Raw genomic sequence first — 20,043 nt, 5'->3', positions numbered from 1 at the left:
TGGATTCCCCAAATTCTATAATACTTCACATATCTTTAATGAATGTCCCTCCCATATCCCGCCCATGGCCATGCCCTCTTTTCAGTTGCAAGCAAAAAAATTTAAATATGCAGAAAACAGAGAGTGGGTTTAAATGGTCAATATTCTCAATGGAGAAGGGTAAATAGTGGAGTTTCCCAGAGGTCTGTGCTGGGACTGCTGCTTTTTAACATATTTATCAATGATTTAGAGATGGGAATAACTAGTGAGATTGAACAACTTTGTGCTGATTACACAAAGTTGTTCAATCACAAGAGGATTGGGAAAAATTGCAAGAGGACCTTGTGAGTTTGGAAGACTGGGCGTCAAAATGGCAGATGATGTTTAATGTGAGGAAGTGCAAAGTGATGCATGTGGGAAAGAAGAATCTGAATTATAGCTATGTGATGCTGGGTTCTGTTAAGAGTCACTGCCCTCAGCTCAATGTGCAGCGGCTGCTAAGAAAGCAGGAATTATCAGGAAAGTTAGGAATTATCAGGAAAGGAATGGAAAACAAAGAGAAAAATATTATAATGCCCTTGTATCGCTCTATGGTATGGCCGCACCTTGAATACTGTGTGCAGTTCTGGTTACCATATCTCAAAAATGATATAGTGGAATTAGAAAAGGTACAAAAAAAGGCGACAAAATTGATAAAAGGGATGGGATGACTTCACTATGAGGAAAGGCTAAAGCTGCTAGGGCTCTTCAGCTTGGAGAAGAAACAGCTTAGGGGTGATATGAAATAGAGGTCTATAAAATAATGAGTGGCGTGGAAAGGGTAGATGTGAATCGCTTGTTCATGCATTCCAAAAATACTAGGACTAGAGGATATGTGATGAAGCTACTAAATAGTAAATTTAAAAATGAACCGGAGAAAATATTTCATCGCACAACGTAAAATTAAACTCTGGAATTCGTTGCCGGAGAATGTGGTGAAATCAGTTAGCTTAGCGGGGTTTAAAAAAAGGTTTGGCTAATTTCCTAAAAAAGAAGTCCATAGGTCATTATTGAGATGGCTTGGGGAAATCCATTGTTTATTCCTAGGATAAGCAGCATAAAATCTGTTTTACTACTTGGGATTTAGCTAGGTACTTGGGACCTGGGTTGGAAACAGGATACTTGGCTTGATGGATCTTCAGACTGTCCTAGTATGGCAAGTCTTATGTTCTTACAAAATAGTGCCTAGCAAGATGTGCGCATAAATCCAAATTGTTGCTGGTTAATGCTAAAAATGGATAGTGTCCAATTGATGCTAATTGACTAATTACTCAAATTGAATGTGCAAATTGGGCATAATCCCAAATTTGCACATGCAGTTTGAGCGCCATTTGTAGAATTTGGGGGTAAAAGGTGAAACTGGTGTTTTTAAATTATTCAGGTTGCTGGTGAAAATATTTTGCGTGGTTTCTGCATGGATATGCATGTTTTTTGAATTTATCATTTTCTTCCCAGCCTCACATCTTTAGGTAAAAATACACATGCTGTTTTTTTGTTGTTGAAACAAGGGGCAAAGTTCAGTCAGGGAAGTGAATGCACATAGAGGTCTTGGATAGGATTTTTCTAATTCATTTGCTTTAATCAACAACCTTATTTGTCATATGTAGAGGCACATTTATCTGCCTTTTTCTATCACTTGTTATCTTTCATTGACAATTAGTAAGCCTCATTGGCATTAATTGGGCCTGTTGACCAATGAGATATATTTCTGTATTATTTCAAATTGATAAATAGTCCCCATAGTTTGATAGTTAACAATAGCACAATAAGTCACCTCAGGAATTTATGGTTTAATAATTTGACTTCATAGACTGTTACATGTGACTGCATACCATAAAATATTTATCAAATACTAGTTTCTTGGAAGTGGATAGTCATAAGTGGATAAAGATTACCAGGCAGGCTGAAATCTGGCTGATTAGAGTTAGTAAGATAAATTTAATTGTCTATCTCTTGAGTAGCAGCACTAACTAGTGCTGCCCGATTCAGGAAAAAAACATTTGAGTCGATTCGATTCAGCCTATTGAATCGATTTTTCGGTTCGATTCGATTTTCCTCCCATGTAGATGGGGGTTTTTTTGTTTTTTTTTCAAATATCCTGGTAGGTTTATTTTATAGCCTCTTCACCCCTTTTATAGCTTCTTCACCCACTTTGCCCTCTCCTGGCGCTGTGGTGTAAACAAAATAAACAAACAAAAAACACTTTTCCTCTCTCTCTTAAATCCTAGCTCACATTCGTGGTCTAACACCATAAAATAGAAAGTAAAATTATTTTTTCTACTTTTTGTTGTCTGATCATTATTCAGATTTTATCGGTCCCAGGCTCCGGTTGTCTTCTGATAACTTGCTTGCCAGAGTCTCCTTCTTTCTTCTTTCTCCGTGCTAACCACCTATCTTCTTTCTCTGTCCTCCCCTTCCATTTACCTTCCCTCCCCCGGAGGTCTGGTATCTTTCCTTTTTTCCATCTCCATCCACAGATCTACCTTTTCTGAATTACACTTTCATCCTTCATCTCTCTCTCCTTTCCCACCACCCCAGGGTCCACCATCTCTCCCTTTCTCTTCCCAACTACCCTTCTATCCAGTATCTCTATCCCTCCTCCACACCATCCCTTGTGTCCAACTTCTCTCCCTTTTTGTTCCTTCCCTCCCTAAATCCCATTGTGCACCATCTATCTCCCTCTCCTGTTTTTAGATTCTTATTTCTTCTATCCTTCCCATCTCCCCTCTCCATGATCTCCCCAAAGGCCATCTCCCCCCTCCACCAAGTTCATTTCTCCCATCTATCTTCTCCCCATCTCTCCTCCAGTCCACCAACTCTCCATCTCACCTCTCCCTCCATCTACCTTTTTTAATTTTTTTTTTATGGCACTCCTAAGCCCCCACCACCACCACCATGCCCCCGCACCTGTCGGTGGCGGTAGCGATCCACTCCTGCCACTACTCCTAGCGTCTTCTCTCCACTGCGGCCTGCCCTCAGTGAAAACTTCCTGTTTCCGCTTGGGCGACCGAATGGAGAGAAGACGCCTAGAATAGCAGCAGGATAGTGAATTGAATTCGCTACCACCGCTTTTGCCTGGCCAGGGAGGAGAGGAGAAAGCCTTGCTTGCAGGAAGGAGAGAGTCGTGCTGCCCCGATCTGCACCAGAGATCCGTTCGGGCTACCCCTCTTCCACCGGAGTCCTTGCTTCGATGTAACTTCTGGTTTTGCAAAATCGGAAGTTACATCAGAAGCAAGGACTCTGGTGGCAGAGGGGAAGCCTGAACGAGTCTCTGGTGCAGATCGGGGCAGCAAAGCTCTCTCCTTCTCGCAAGCAAGGCTCTCTCTTCTTCCTGGCCAGGCAAAAGCGGCGGTAGCAACAGGGCCAACGAATCGGTAAGTCCGATTTTCTTTAATAGTAATCCGATTTGAATCGCGAATCGGGCAGTACTAGCACTAACTGCTCTATGAATATCCCCTAGAACAATCTTTTTGTCTGGCTAAATTTTGACCAGGCAACAACTTACCTACACAGAATTTAGCTGGTCAGCAGTGCGATATTTTGCACTGCCAAGGTTTTCATGAAAACTCCCAGGAGATCTCTTGCAGATTTTTACTGGTGAAGACTTTTAAAATAGATCTGTTAATATTGTGTTCTAATATTTTTTTTTTGTCTTTACCTATTAGCTAATGGGAAAACAGTGGCAAAAGCTGACCCAAAACAACATTTGAAGATCATTCAAGACCCCAACTTTAGACGTTTTGGCTGTACTGTGGATATGAACACTGCTTTGGCAACATTCATACCTCACAGGTACGCAGTGTTCTTTAGCACCATGATGTTGAAGGGCTGTAGCGCACTAGTGTCCAATTATAAATTAAACCTGGTGTGAAAGGTATTCTGCCGCTCATAAGCTGATGCTGATGTCACAGTGGCTATTGTAAAAAGAACCATTTGTAGGCATGTGTGGAATTCTGATATAATAATAGGGGTAATTAACAGGAATTAATACCAGCTCATATTTTCAGAATGATAAAACTCTCAAACCAACTTTGATTCTGTTGTCCCAGTAATACTTTACAAGCATCCTCTTACTCTTACATGAAAATGGTGGGTACCATATATACTCAAATATAAACCAAGATTTTAGGGCCAAAAAATGGGTGTCTCGGGTTTTATTCTGGTTAGTGCCTGCCCACCCACCCACTCCCAGACTTGTTGCAGGCCTCCGCCAGGCTCTGTACCCTGTTCCCCCTCCCTGCCCTGTCCATTGTACCTCCTCTCTGGTGATATCCTGCATGCTGTCGTGCCTTCCGTATGACCCGGAATCCCTGTGGTACAGAGATGTAGCGGGCAGGCGGGAGCTTTCCACGCTCCTGCTTCAACGTTGAGCCAGTCGCTACTGCAAGTTCTGGCAGTTCAGCTGTACCGAGCAGGAGTGCGCTTCCCATGCTGCTGCTCAGCGCTGAGCAGCTTCCTGAATGGCTCCTGCGAATTCTTGCGAGACTCACAGCAACCATTCAAGAAGCCACTCAGCTCCAAGCAGTAGAAGAAAGCGTGCTTCTACTTGGTACAGCTGAACTGCCAGAACTCGCAGCAGCGACTAGCTCAGCAGCAGGGCAGGAGCACGGAAAGCTTGTTCCTGCCCATTACACATCTGGACCACCAGGGATTCCAGGTTCGCGGGTCATATGGAAGGTGCGGTAGTATGCAGGATATCAGCAGAGAGGAGGTACAATGGACACGGCAGGGAGGAGGGACAGGGTGCAGAGCCTGGGAGGGAGGAAGGAGGGACAGGGTGGATAACCTGGTAGGGAAGGGGGCTGGGTGCAGAGCCTGACAGGAGGGAGGGAAGGGGGCTAGGTGCAGTGCCTGGCATGGAGGTGGATGGGTGCAGAGCCTGACAAGGGAGGGAGGAGGTGCTGGATGCAGATCCTGGCAGGGCAGTACACTTGAATATTAATTTGCCCGTCTTATATTAGAATCAACCATTTTTCCTCCTTTTTGGGGGGGGGAAATTGGGGTCTCGACTTATATTTGAGTATATATGGTTTTTAAAAGAAAAAAAAATTTAATAGTTAGAAACTAAAAATTGTATTTAACTAACTTATTTTGGAGCGTGAGAGGAAATGGAGTGTTGAGCCAAACGGTTTCCTCTTGCTCTTTTGTATTTTCAGCTCAGTTGGAACTTATCTCTGATACTACCTGCCGTTTCCTTCATTTTACAATATCTCCTTCTCTATCCCACAATCTAGTCTGTTCATCTCAATAAGAGTCTTTGGCAGGGGACCACAGACTGCAACTCCTTTAAAAACCAGCTATATGCCACTAAAGTCTAGATTTAGGTGGCAAGAATGAATGTCACTGCTGGTTTTAGTCATTTATGCACAAATGCAGGCACATGCATGTATTCTGACTACATGGCATTCTGTAAATAAGTAAAAATATTCAGTGGCATATATTTTGTAGGCAAAGTTTAGTGTGGTGGGTAAGGTGCACTTTTATGTTTCTAAATCGTTAAAGATTGCATTTAGAGTAGGAAACGCTAGCATTTGACTAGTTGTATGGCTGCTTTAATTGCTTGTGCTTAAAATTTGACTTGTTAAGCTAGTGTTCTATAAAAAAAATCATGGGCAAGCCAAGGCAGTACGCACATAAATTGTAGTAAAAGGTCATGGATTTGACCTTTCTGGGGAACAACCAAAGCAGTTTGTTTTTAGGTGCCATCAACTCGTGCTTGAATCCTAGCGGCTTGATGAATTGTGGATCTAAAAATAAATTGATTTTGTGCTGTATGCAGATACTTTCTCTGTCCCAGGTGAACTCATGATCTAAGAGGCTCTTTTATTATAGCTTAGGGCACGTTATTTACTGAGAAACCCATTCTATATACTGGTGATCCCTTCTTTGAGGAAATATTACTAAGCCACACAACTTTGGGCAATTTTGGAGTGGCAGGTGCAGGTCTGTAAGACTTGGGTGGCCATAGAACAGGTGAGGGCTGGGGAGATACCTCTCATGCACTTACCTTGGGTGTTTGAGGCTTGTGCAGATAAGGACAGATCTTGCAGGAATGGGGTAGGGACTGGAAAAGAACTCGCCGGGATGGGAAAATGAGTTCCCGCAGGGACGGGGTAAAATTTGTTCCCATGACATTCTCTAGGCTACACCACCACAATTCACATATTTTCCAGCTAAACAGTTAGGTGCGAGCATAAATTATCATGCTTTATCCGCCACTTGTGTGAATATTCTGTAAAGAAAAATAGGTACCTACTTTTTTTTTAATGGAATGGACTTGAACTAGGCACAAGCATACTCCTTGATGCCCTGTTATAGAATTATCCTCCACAGATGTAATTTTATAAGAGGACAGCTATATCAATGAAACAAAGTGACACTTAACAGCTTAATTTTATAAAACGCTAAAAATTGTGTGCAATTTAATTGAACAAAAATCCAATTACTGCCAATTATTGGGATCTTAAGCAATTATGGGTGCTAATTGGAATTCATTAAAATGTGTGTATATTTAGGCATGGTTCTCAAAAGTGGTTGTGGTCATGGAAGGATTAGGGCATTCCTGTAATTTACGTGTGCAGTTAAAGAATAGGGATGGATCCGTGCATAATTTAGGCACAAGGATTTACACCATGTTTCAGTTGGCTTACATGACCATGTTTAAAGTTACGCGAAATTCCTGGCACCAAGCGCAATTCCATGTACAGCTCCTAATTTTAAGTGCCATTTTATAGAATAGCACTGTATGCTAATTATTATTATTATTTTTTAGGCACCATTAGAGAATCTAGTCCGTAATGCTTACTTTGTAAGCACTGCATAGGCATACGTTATAGCTGTGCCCAATATTTGCCCCAAGAATGCCTAGATGCAGCTCATGTAAAAGTAGATGTATACCTTTCTGTATACCTACTTTTTACACGTATATACTCACACATTCCTAAGAAACTTTTTCTGCTGTAAAATATACTTTACATTTGGAAAGACTGTACCTGTATAAGATTACTTCCTGAATGTCATCACTGGGCAATGGCTAAGAAACTTTTCCGTGTGGGGATCTGGTGGCTGCCTCTAATACTTCCATCCTGTAATTGATACTGGTTGCTTTTCTTGTCATTCATCACCCTGCATCCTCGCCATATATGTAACTATCATTGCATAGTAAACCGCTTCACCGCATTATTCCGTCCCTTGCATTGCATTTTGCTCTATAAGTCACTCGCACTGTTTTTTTTTTTTACACTATATAAATATCTCTGCTGTATATGTACAGTCTCCTGCATGGTAAATCTGCATTGTTCTTCGCTGTATAAACACCTTTACTGAATATGTACAGTCCTCATTGTATCTTCGTTGTAAATGTACAGTCTCTTACACTGTAAACCGCTCTGAACTGTTTGTGGTACTGCGGTATACAAAATAAAGTTATTATTATTAATAGAATCTAGGCCTTTAGAGGGCGCAGTAATGTTTGGCATATCCTTTGTTTTCTATAGCAATGGTCCTGCTGCTATTGAAGAATGTTGCAACTGGTTCCGTAAGAGGATTGAAGAGTTAAATGCTGAGAAGTTAAGACAAATGAATTACCATCAAGAGCAGGTTATAATACTCTGATACTTTGTAATGGATTTGTTCTGACTTGCACCTTCATGACTGCTTTGGTATCATTTAAACTGTATTCCTTTTGTTTTAGGCTATAAATTGTGTCTTGGGAAATATCTCTTATGAAAGATTGGCTGGTCATGGTCCTAAACTAGGTCCCATTACGAAGAAGCATCCTATTGTTACAAGGTATCTTGCCTATATTTGCTTCTAATCATCCTGTGGCTGGAATTAAATGAATGTTGCATTTTAGAAGTGACTATGGTTTTCAATTTGTAGCATTGGAATGTGAGTGGTTTTCTAAAATCTGATTATATAGATAAAAAATGCTTGCTGATGGTAAACCCTTTTTTTTCCCCTTAATTTTTATAAGTTTCAAAATTATACAATCAAGAGAATACTTATACAGAAAAGTCGAAAACATAACAAAATAACATCAATTCATTCAAAAAAGTAGATAATTAATGTTCAGCTACAGTCCACAAAGAGGGATCCAATTCTAGTAGGTGTCCAGAAGAAACAAGACTCCTTACATAGTTTGAAAATACTTTGTAATTGTTGAATTTTGGTTTTGATGGATTTTGATATGTTGTGTGCTCTTTTTCTCGTTCAACAATAAAAAGATTTGAACATAAAGTACACCTCAGTGCACTGTCTGCTTATCACACTTTAGTTGATAATCTTCTAACATCACAACCTCATATGGTTGCTCGTTTCATGAGTTCTGCTTCATCTAAAACCTCCATTACAAAAGCCTCTGTTCAGTAAGATCTAAATTTGGTGCATACTTTGCTTATGAAATCTCCTGTTGAATTTCAGGAAGTTGCAGCACTGAAAATTGGATAGTAAATGAACTTTAGGCACTGTTAATATATGAACCCTACATGCAATTTCATCATTTCAAAGTTCTTTCAAACACTTCCCAAGTTCTTACTTAAATTTGTGACATCTTTTCACCTCAGTTAAGTGAGGGTTCTTCCAATCTACTGTATTGTCTGAATTCCTCTTCAAATCCTCATAAGGAAATCTTTCTTCAATACTCTTGACCTATACATGGACTCTTACCTACTGTTTGAAAAGATTTGAATTGTTTAGAAATCTACTCAACTTTTTTTCTCCTGTGATCCTAATAGACCTGATATACTAACTGCAAAAAAATACTTTAGCAGACTGGTTTGTTTCAAATATACAATTTTGCTATAAACAAGCAGATGCTCCTCTCTGCACCCAAAATCAAGTCTGATCAAATTAGAGCTCCTGCTGTCTGAGTCTGCCTTGTTAGATACTGTCTGAAAAGCAACTAAGTGGTCTTCCTTTCATATTATTGTTTGAGCCAAGCCTCAGCAAGGGCTAGTGTCTTTAATCAAGTCTGGCCAGTCTGGTCCTAAGAGCCAGCAACTCTTGCAGCTGACTGTAAGGGCTGCTCTAAAGACCAAGACAATATGAAATTTGATTAGTCCAAAGTTTAGGAGTCAGCCACTTTTGTGTGCCTGATTCAGTTGTGTTTTTAGGTGGAAAAGCAGCATTGTTTATCTATAACAGGTGTTTTCCATAGATGGCAGGATTGGTAAAATACACAGGTCCTCCCACCTAATCTAATCTAATCCATAATTTATTAATCACACTATACCAAAAATGTTCAAGGCAATTTATATTCAAAGAGGCTGTAAAATCTATGGGAATATAAAAAAAACAATCAATTAAAATATCATCATAACTTGAATATTACAAGTCATATAAAAAAGTTTTTTCAAATTTTTACTAAACTAAACTAAACCTTAAGTTTATATGTTGTGGAGCTCGGCACGGTTTACAAGAACTTAAAATATAGGAAGAGAAGGAAAAAAGAAAAAAAGGTTTACATGAACTTGTATATAGAAGAGAAAAGTAAGGGGGAATTACATTTTAGTGAAAAGCCAGGTTTTCAGTTGCTTGCGGAATAATTGGAGGGAGCCTAAGTTCCGCAGCGGGGTAGTAAGGTCGTTCCAAAGACCTATGATTCTGAAGAGAAGGGATTTTCCCAGTTTGCCTGCATAGCAAATACCGTGTAGAGAGGGAAAGGATAATTTATACCTTTGGGTGGGTCTGGTAGATTCAGGACTCGAGGAGTTATAAGATAGTGGGATTAAGGGAGGAAGGATGCCATGAATGATCTTAAAAGCCAGACAGGAGCATTTGAAATGGATTCTGGAAATCACTGGGAGCCAGTGAAATTTGGCTAGGAGTGGGGAGACATGGTCAGACTTGCGTTTTGCAAAAATCAACTTGGCTGCAGTATTCTGGATTAGCTGGAGTCTTTGAAGACTTTTTTTGATAGGCTTAAGTAGATGGCATTGCAGTAGTCTAATTTGGAGAGGATGATGGATTGGACAAGGACGGCGAAATGTTGTTGGCGAAAATAGGATCTTACTTTCCTCAGCATGTGGAGGCTGAAAAAGCATGATTTAGCCAAGGAGTTGAGGTGGTCATTGAGGGAGAGAGAAGAATTGATAATGATGCCATGTCCGGGGATCCATAAGAGGTGCGTTCCTAGGGGAAGAGACCATTTCCAGAGCCTTCTGAAGGTGCATTACTCAAGCGTAGATGCGTGCAGGCTACGGAGCCCAGAAGGACCAGCAAGGTGTCCCTGCCAGGGTCCTCAAGACCACCAGTCCAAGGCTTCATCCCGGATTTTGTGAGCCTCATGTGGAACACCTATATGAGCTGCTGAGGGTCCACTGCGTCTGCTTGCAGCTCATCAGAGGCAGTGGTGCGGGGGAGCTCCCCTTAGTAGGCGCCCTAGCCAGTCAAGGACACAGGCTTGGACCAGGAGGTTCAGTCTAACATAGACTGGGAGGATGGAAAGTCTGATTCCATGCCATTATTATCCCAGGATGAAGTTTCCCTGGCAAAGTCTGGCTCAGTGCAGGAGAGTAACCCTGGATCAGGGGGATGACCCCACGGTACACCAGATTTTCAAAGCGCTTGCACTTTTCAGAATTATTTCCACCTCACTGAAAGAACTGAAGCTGAAAATTCCTCCAGCTCCTTCATCTTGGTGCTCAGTTGGCATAGACCACTGGGAGTCTCCAGAGGGTCCCTGTGGGTGGCTAAGGCTATGGCCAAGCTTTACCTGATGGCTTCAAATTTCCAGCAGCTATTTTGTTCAGGTGAAGGTGGATTTGTTAGTAGCACAGATCACCAAATGCACCTCCCGCTTAATGAGGGTGGTGTGATGTTAAAGGATTCACTGGACCGTACAATGGACTTGCTCCTCAAAAGGCAATTTGAAGCTTTAGCCTTAGGGATTAAGGCAGTAGCTGCGACTTCCTTTGTGGCATGTGCTTGCCACACATGACTGTCTCGAGCACCAATCCCGGAGGACAACGAGGATATCCAAATGCTCTTAGCTGGGGTGAATAATGTAGCAAATGATCTGTATGATCTCAGAGTTATGAGCAAGGCATCAGTTTATGCAATCTCTGCTTGGCGGATGCTCTGGATCAGACAGTGGGCAGAAGATTCTGCCTCTAAAGCCATACTGAGCAGGCTCCCTTTTCAGGGACAGATGCTATTTAGCAAGGATTTGGATGACCTGATGGCAAGGGTTGCAGACCTTCGTCCCAAGGCCTTACCAGACACCAGATCCTGGATGACTCAAGGTCCAGGAAGGGGGTAATTTTCAAGGTTCTTGAGGGTTCCGTTCTGCAGCTAGCCAAACAATGCAGCAGTCCTTTCAAGGATCACGTCAGGTCCAGTGGAGACTTCAGGCTGTGGGCTCTCACTTGTCTCCAGCCTCTAAGAAATCACAATGATGCCAGGACAGAGACCAAGCTCCCCCAGATAGTGGGAAGGCGTTCGGCCTTCTGGTTTGTCTGGATTCAGATTGGCACAGACTGTTGGGTTTTGGAAGTTGTAGATTCTCCGGCCAGCCTAACAGAGAGGGCCCTTAGAGCAGGCGGCTCTGTCAAGCCGCTGCCTCTCCTCCTCCTCCATGTTTGAAAGACCCGCAGCTCGGGGCCGATAGGAATGGGGGAGGAGGCTTGTGGGCCCGGTGCTTGTGCAATTGCTGCACGCGCCTGGCCTCGAGTCGAGGAAGCAGGGAAAACAGAAGAAGGCAATGATAGTCTATCGCGGAACCCGGGATGGGCTCTGCGATCGTCTCACGTTGCCTTAGCGATCTACTGGTAGATTGCGATCGACCTTTTGGGCACCCCCTGGTCTACATGGTCTACCCTCTATACCAGTGGTCTCAAACTCGTGGCCCGAGGGCCACATGCAGCCCACCAGGTACTATTTTGAGGCCCTTGGTATGTTTATCATAATCACAAAAGTAAAATAAAACAGTTTCTTGATCATACATAGTAACATAGTAACATAGTAGATGACGGCAGATAAAGACCCGAATGGTCCATCCAGTCTGCCCAACCTGATTCAATTTAAATTTTTAAATTTTTTTCTTCTTAGCTTTACCCAGTACTGTGCTTGGGTTCCAACTGCCGAAATCTCTGTTAAGACTTACTCCAGCCCATCTACACCCTCCCAGCCATTGAAGCCCTCCCCAGCCCATCCTCCACCAAACGGCCATATACAGACACAGACCATGCAAGTCTGCCCAGTACTGGCCTTAGTTCAATATTTAATCTTATTTTCTGATTCTAGATCCTTTGTGTTCATCCCACGCTTCTTTGAACTCAGTCACTGTTTTACTCTCTACCACCTCTCTCGGGAGCGCATTCCAGGCATCCACCACCCTCTCCGTAAAGTAGAATTTCCTAACATTGCCTTTGAATCTACCATCCCTCAACCTCAAATTATGTCCTCTGGTTTTGCCATTTTCCTTTCTCTGAAAAAGATTTTGTTCTACGTTAATACTCTTCAAGTATTTGAACGTCTGAATCATATCTCCCCTGTCTCTCCTTTCCTCTAGAGTATACATATTCAGGGCTTCCAGTCTCTCCTCATACGTCTTCTGGCGCAAGCCTCCTATCATTTTCGTCGCCCTCCTCTGGACCGCCTCAAGTCTTCTTACGTCCTTCACCAGAAACGGTCTCCAAAATTGAACACAATACTCCAAGTGGGACCTTACCAATGACCTGTACAGGGGCATCAACACCTTCTTCCTTCATATGTCTCTTTAGCTATAAATTATAGTATTATTTTTTTGTTGTTGTTTTTATTTCTCAAATATTTTTCTATTAATTTTACCAAGTAAATACATCAAATACAAATAACACTAGCAACATAAATTCATTACATACAATAATACACTATTATATTGAAAGCATCAGAATAGAGGAAATAACCTAAAACAAATTAGACAAATTAAACATAAAATAAAACAAAATGCACAAGAGCTGTGGATAATCATTTCAGATATAGAGAAGTCAAGTGAGATTATAAAGTGTTTCTACAGAAATCGTCTAGTGGGGCCTATTTCTTATTAAAGCTAGCAATAGTGTTATATATGAAAGCAATTGTTTCTTCAAATTTTCTAATTATACACAAATGATTCCACCATTCATGAAAACAGATTACAATTGTCTTTCCAATTGCAGGCAATGTGATGGATAGCCAGAGCTATAATAGTGTCAAATATTTTAAAGAACTTTGATGTGATTGAGATGCAATATTACAATTACAATATTATTATTAAGACTTAGCCAAAAGGAAAGATTTATAAACCATAAAGAGTTTTACCTCATGCAAAATTGTCATTTCTTTAATAAGACATTAACTATTTTTTCTGAGGCCCTCCAAGTACCTACAAATTCAAAATATGGCCCTGCAAAGGGTTTGAGTTTGAGACCACTGCTCTGTACCTTCACCGGCTTCTACAGGGTGGTTGTAGCAGCCAGGAAAGATGCCACTTTTGGGTCCTTAATCCTGAAGGAAAGCTCAGTGGGCCCACCCTAGATTCTAGGGATTGCTTTGGTATGTCCCTACGATTCAGGACCATTAGACACACATTGCACTAGAAAGAAAGATTAGGTTTTTATCTTGATAATCTTCTTTCTTGTAGATGTGTCTAGCTGTCTTGAAGCCCCGCCCTGTATGTGGGCTTCGCCTGCCTTCCGCCTTGAAATCGGTCTGGTAGTGGAGAAATCTCTTAGGAAAGCTGAAAAAAAGAAAGAAAAGAGAACACTCTAGACAGTGTATAGTCTGCTTGAATGTTGTATTTATTGGTAATGTTTGTTACACGGCAGAACAGAATTGTACTGTCGGGGATTCCTCCCGGTTTCCCTCTTTCCAGTTATGTCTTTCATCACAGTGCTGTTTGATTGATTGCTTTTGTAAAAACTGAGGGAGCAGGCGCAGCTCCTTGGAAAGGAGATGGAATTGAAAGCGTGATTGACGGTTTTCTACAAGCAATTTGCATGTTCATATACAAGACCCCCACGGTTCAAGACCATTAGACACATCTACAAGAAAGATTTTCAAGATAAGAACCTAATCTTTAAGAACATAAGAATTGCTGCTGCTGGGTCAGACCAGTGTTCCATTGTGCCCAGCAGTCCGTTCCCACAGCAGCCCTTAGGTCAAAGACCAGTGCCCTAACTGAGTCTAGCCTTACCCGAGTACGTTCTAGTTTAGCAGGAACTTGTCTAACTTTGTGTTGAAAGTGGGCAGCATTGCTATACAATAGTTGATTATTTTACAGCGCTATTTCTTGTTTTTTTGGTAGAAAAAAGGGCAAAGACTCCCTATATGTAGGATAGGCTGCTATTTAAGAGAGGAAGAAAAAGTTGTTCGTATATTTTTATTATCCCTTTTTTCTATGTTCTTCAATATATTGAATTATATTTGTGTTTTAGATATTTCACATATCCTTTTGAAGAGATAATCTTAGAAGAGGAGGAGGCTTTGATGCATCGGCCAGATAAAGCTTGTCATTTCATGGCTCATAATGGCTGGGTCATGGGTGATGATCCACTGAGAAACTTTGCTGAACCAGGTGTGGACATGTAGCCTAAAATCTGAGTGTCTGCATAACTTTAGCTTTTTCTTGTTGTAAAGGGACCCTGGAAGCTATTATGTTCATGTATAGTCTCAGTTATACCGTTTGACTGTAAAAAAAAACACAAAACAACGTTATTATCAGGTGGCATATCTCCTTGAGCCAACATAGGAGGCACCAGATAGCTAGAGATGAGGTTTACAGATAAGACTACAAACCAGGGACCTGTTAAAAATTCCAGGGTTAATTTTTGCAAAAGCAGGCAGATAAGTGAAAGACATGCCCATAGCCTGCCCATGCTCCTCCCCCTGTGAAGACTACACTTGCATTTCCCCTATGAAGACTGCACTTGCATTTATATGTGCACTAACTAAAGTTATAGAATACTGATGAGCATGCACCTAGCACATGTATTTGTAACTGTTTAGAGTTATGCACCTAAGTGCTAGTATTCTATAACTCAGTGGTTCCCAACCCTATCCTGGAGGACCACCAGGCCAGTCGGGTTTTCAGGATAGCCCTAATGAATATGCATGAGAGAGATCTGTTTATAATGGAGGTGCCAGGCATGCAAATCTGCTCCATGCATATTCATTAGGGCTATCCTGAAAACCCGACTGGCCTGGTGGTCCTCCAGGACAGGGTTGGGAACCATTGCTATAACTGATACATGCAATTGATACCTAACTTTAGGTGGTCGGTTTTAGAATGAGTGGATGTATACATACTTGGACAGACTTAGGATGGGAACAGAAAATTATGTCTACAGTACTGATATTCAGCTATTAGAGTTATAGCCAGCAGTAGTCGGTGTACTACATGTATATTCAGTGCAGCTGAAAATATATATTTTCTTTAAACACCAAAGCTGGCATTAAAAAAAAAAAAGCTGGATATTGTATATTCTCAGTTGGAGTTGGTGAGAATATGGTGCATGAACATTTGTTTGTACTACCTGCAGATTCCCCCCCCCTCTCTTATCTCACCTTCAACTAATACTCATACATGCTTTGGTCACACTGTTGTAGTGACCAGTCCTGGGACAGAGGATGAATAGCATAACTTCCTTCAAAACCTGACAGTCTTGAACTAGCTATCTGTGTGCCACTTAATGCAATGGGCATTATTTTCCCCACCCCATGGGCTGTGGACACTGCCTTTTGTAGTTTCTCTATTCTTAGCCAGTCCAATGGGTAGAGCTCCCAACCTGCGTGGAAGTGAACAGCATTAACTGTTGAAGCAATTGGGTGGCCCATGAAATGGGATATTTCTGCAGATCTGAAATGGATTAATAGTATTTAATAAAAGAAAACATTAGGTGATATTGCAGTAAAAGAGGACTTTGGGTAATACTGCAGTAATGTCATAAATATGAACTAAGCAAAAAAAAAAAGAAAATAATTCTATTTAAAAAAATGGTATTAATCCACAAAACTGGGACATAGCAAGAAGCCAAAAATAATCCAGATGTTTGTGGTCAAAAACCATCTTTATCAACACACTGTCTTTTTGAAATTCAAGATATATTTAGAGGTAGGGATGACAAGGATCTTTGCTTGTTTGTATTGGGTACATTTGATAAGGAGTATGAATCTTTATTTGCTGATGTTAAGATAAGCTGAGTAGCTACATTTCTTGTCCATCTTAGTTAAATGTAGTGTACTGTGTTCTGACACAAGCATTGTCTTTTTCCAGGTTCTAATGTTTACCTCAGGAGAGAACTTATCTGCTGGGGTGACAGTGTCAAACTGCGCTATGGCAATAAGCCAGCAGACTGTCCCTATCTCTGGGAACACATGAGAAAATACACAGAAATTACAGCCAGGCATTTCCATGGAGTGCGTTTGGATAACTGCCACTCAACTCCAATTCATGTTGCTGAGGTATGCATCCATCAGATACTAAGAATGACTGATTGAAACAGCTGTTGGAAAGCATAATTTTATTCACTTTTCATAATTTACAACAAAATATTTTGGCTTACTTGATGCTGTAACTTTTAGAGGTAATAACATTTTAGAATGGTCCAAGAGGACCTGTGGACTTCACAAATGCCACCACTATCATTAAGCAGTTCATTTCCATCAGAATTCAGAGGGGTCACAGTCTGTTTTGCAGGTCAGAGGGTTATTGCTGTAGTGCCCAACTTCTTAAAGGTTACTAAGGGAAGACTATAAAAGAAGATAATCCTAGTTTATACAGATGAAGGCCACTCTTTATCTTCAGACGCCTGTTTGACAGTATTCAAATTTAGAGAAGGCTGTAGTTGATCTAGTCTGCCCAAAATAACTCTGGCATGTCTTAACTGACTTTTTACACTCTGAGGATTCTGAAAGTCAAATTATGGGTGGTTTTTTTTATTTTTTAAAAGACGTCCATAAGTTGATATAAACTGGCACTTTGCCACCCTAATTGACAGGATGTGCCGATTTTCAAAACTGACTTTCTAGACATCTTGCTAGGCTTTTTGTCAGCTGTGTGTCCAAAATTCAAGGAAGTGTGTTGGAGGTGTATTATGGCTGGACTTTGGGCATGCTTAACACTTGGACAACTTATGGTGGTTGAACATTTTTCAAGACGTCCAGGACAGAACTTAGACATTTAGAGCTAGACCTGTTTTAAAGTGTCTAAGTGCCAAAAAGGAACCCAAACTGACCAGGTGACCACCGGAGGAATTAGGTAATGACTCAATCCCACCCCACGAAGATTTGAATGAAGCAGTACATACCTGTCTCTAGAATAGCAGCATCTGGTATGGGAAAGCCTAATAGAACAACACACAGATGTCTTAAGTAGCCTTGTGGGTGGGCTAGTGAACCATGGAGAGGGTAATCCAAGCCCATATCCCACTCTGCCCACTACATTTATGGTGGAAAGTGTGAGCCCATCAAAATCCTACTATACTGCCATAAGGGCTATTGGGGTGGTAGACAGGTGGGTGTAGTGGATTTTGGAGGAGTTTTGGAGAGCTCATCATACATAAGGGGGTTATGTGTACCTGACACCCTTTATGTGATGTTCACAGCAGTGCCCTCTTAAGGTGCCCCACTGCTCTGCTGGCATATCTATGTGGAGAGTGCAGTATAAATGGTGACCCCTCACATCCAAATGTCCTGGGTTTGGACATTTGAACGTGGATGTTTTTGTGGTCAAAACTGCCTAAAAAAGTATAGATGTCTTAAAGTTGGATATCCTGGCAGCCAAGGTGTCTTAAGTAGTGTCACATGCACCTTCAGGGCTATGGTTCCTGAGTTACCTGTTACAGGACTTTTACCTGTGGGCCAACCAGGACCACACAGAATTTCTGGGAGACTTGTGAGCTATGGTTTCAAAAACACCTAATATCAAGAGTCTTAGATCAGTTTCATAAGGACCACGATTTATTAGTTTTCAAAACAAAAATGCTCAGCTTTCTTGCAGCGTTATAAAGTTTATGAAAGCACAATTCAAAAATCCAAAAGAAAGCTATCTGTGTCAGAATGCTCCCTCAAAACAAATGGTTCTTTAGCAAACTCAGGTAAAACAAAATCAGCCAAAACAGTCTTTAGGTCCTAACAGTTCATTCACCAACCTGCATGGCTTCAGTTCATAGCAGATTGCAAGAAATAAAAATACAATTTCAAGCACCTTCCAAAATAGGTAAGCTTTCAGCAATCTGTTCTAGCTGCACTAAGCCTTTAATCTTTTCAGTTTATCAGCACAAGAAAACAAACAGTTCTGCCGTAATCTTTCTACTCTGGGCTTGCGTTCTGTAATCTAGCCTGACCCAGTGCTAGGGCACTGGTCACCGACGTATCTTTAGCTGGTATGGAAGTGTGTTTTTGTGTTGGAATTACATTCATTAATAGACCCTCATTTCCCACCACACTTTAGCACAGAGCTCCCACAACTCTCATGAGCTTCAGAAAGCACAAACCCCCATTCCAGCAGAGAAAGCACAAACAGTAAGAAAACCAAAACGTTCTCAGCACCTCAAAAAATAAACAAAAAGGTTAGTAAACAAAAGTTATTTTGCAAAGGTCACCAGCAGAAGAAATCAAGTCTTTCAATTCCTCAGTTTGCAAATGATTCAAAGTAAGGCATTATTTTTCATTTGCCTTTTAAAGTGCAGCATATTTCCATCTGCTATTCTTGGTCTTGCAGTGCTCCATATGGCTCCACTTCCATACACTGGATGGACCCCTTGGCTAAATGGCTCTGTCAGCACTTCTTCAGCCTCCTCAAGGTCCATGGCCACTGGCTTCTCACATCTATTCAGAACTCTCAGCCCTGTGAGTTCTCTGTTTCTCTGGAGTCTGGCATTCCTCTCCTCTAGCTGCTCTGGTTTTCTGTTTAAAAAGGTGTAGTCATGCCCCAAACCCTCAGGTGCAAGAGTTTTTCTCTAGCAGGTTTACTGCCCCCCCCCACACCCCCTTGTGACTGAAGGGACAAGTTCTAGAGTGACGTGTGCTGTGGAATGCAGGCATACCTGTACTCCTGCTCCCTCTAGAGGTTTGGCTAGGGTTATCAAAATGTGATTTAAACTGCGATATAATGTGTGTATCAGGCTCAAATGTCTGCACTGCTTCAGGGACACAGCTAGCAGGCATAGGCAGCATACCACAGTACACATGTAAAAAAAATAATAGGCATAGAGAAACCTTGTGCTTTCTTTTATGTGATTTATCATAGGCAATCCTGAGGATGTAGTTTGGATGATGCAGAGGAAAAGTTGTGATGAACTTGTCTACTTCATAAAATACACACTCTGAGGAGGGGGGTGGGGATTAAATTCTCAAGACTGCTGATATTTAGGTGCCAGGATGATGCGTGCTAAGCACAAATTATCTGAGGGAGGCTCAACCTAATTCAGGAATCCATAGTATGCAAATCTGTCAAAGAAATGGTTCTGCCTTGACCACTACTTACTAGGGGCCCTTCTGTCCAAGATCTGTCATTATGACTAAACTGGCTGTTTTCACATAGCATTATCCTAGAGAGGCAATATTGGAGTTAGAATACTGAGTATCTAGTTGGATTGTACCCTCTTTCATCTGGACTGATCTGGCAGGGTTCAAGGAAAGGAAATTAACAAGTAAGTCCAAATTTCACCATATTTTATAAAGTATGAACAAATTGTGACTCTGCTTATGCTCTACCCAGACTCCTCCCCTGAGCATGCCACTGTAAAGTCATGTACTTGTACATGCCTAGTTGCACCGATGAAAACAAAAAAACTGTGGATACAGATGTTCTGGAGATAATTTATTATACACTGACATATAAAAACATGAAAATTCAATGAAAAAAGTACAATGATAAAAAATACAGTGGTAAAAATCCAACCAGACCCTACATGGTCCGTGTTTTGATGAACATGCCTAGTTGCACTGCACACACTTTTTTACATGCAGGATAATTTTATTAAAGGCCTTTTAAACGCATTTGCCAGCATATACAGTACATGCAAAAAAAAAAAACCTTTATAAAATTATTCCCAGAGTGCA

The 20,043-nt window shown here is 41.2% G+C and overlaps 1 protein-coding gene across 6 annotated transcripts in view; it reads left to right on the top strand.

Moving 5' to 3' along the window:
- AGL (amylo-alpha-1, 6-glucosidase, 4-alpha-glucanotransferase) overlaps positions 1 to 20,043 on the top strand; it is a 161,033-nt gene that overhangs the window by 59,744 nt on the left and 81,246 nt on the right. For all 6 annotated transcript variants that reach the window (XM_033916342.1, XM_033916343.1, XM_033916340.1 and 3 more), the window contains exons 8-12: positions 3,684 to 3,810; positions 7,515 to 7,617; positions 7,712 to 7,809; positions 14,415 to 14,554; positions 16,253 to 16,440. In XM_033916342.1, coding sequence (XP_033772233.1) covers positions 3,684 to 3,810; positions 7,515 to 7,617; positions 7,712 to 7,809; positions 14,415 to 14,554; positions 16,253 to 16,440 — 656 coding nt within the window. The remainder of the gene's footprint in view (positions 1 to 3,683; positions 3,811 to 7,514; positions 7,618 to 7,711; positions 7,810 to 14,414; positions 14,555 to 16,252; positions 16,441 to 20,043) is intronic.

Source organism: Geotrypetes seraphini, chromosome 12 (genome assembly GCF_902459505.1).
Source record: "Geotrypetes seraphini chromosome 12, aGeoSer1.1, whole genome shotgun sequence".
Taxonomy (NCBI): domain Eukaryota; kingdom Metazoa; phylum Chordata; class Amphibia; order Gymnophiona; family Dermophiidae; genus Geotrypetes; species Geotrypetes seraphini.
This window is presented reverse-complemented; position numbering and strand designations above follow the sequence as displayed.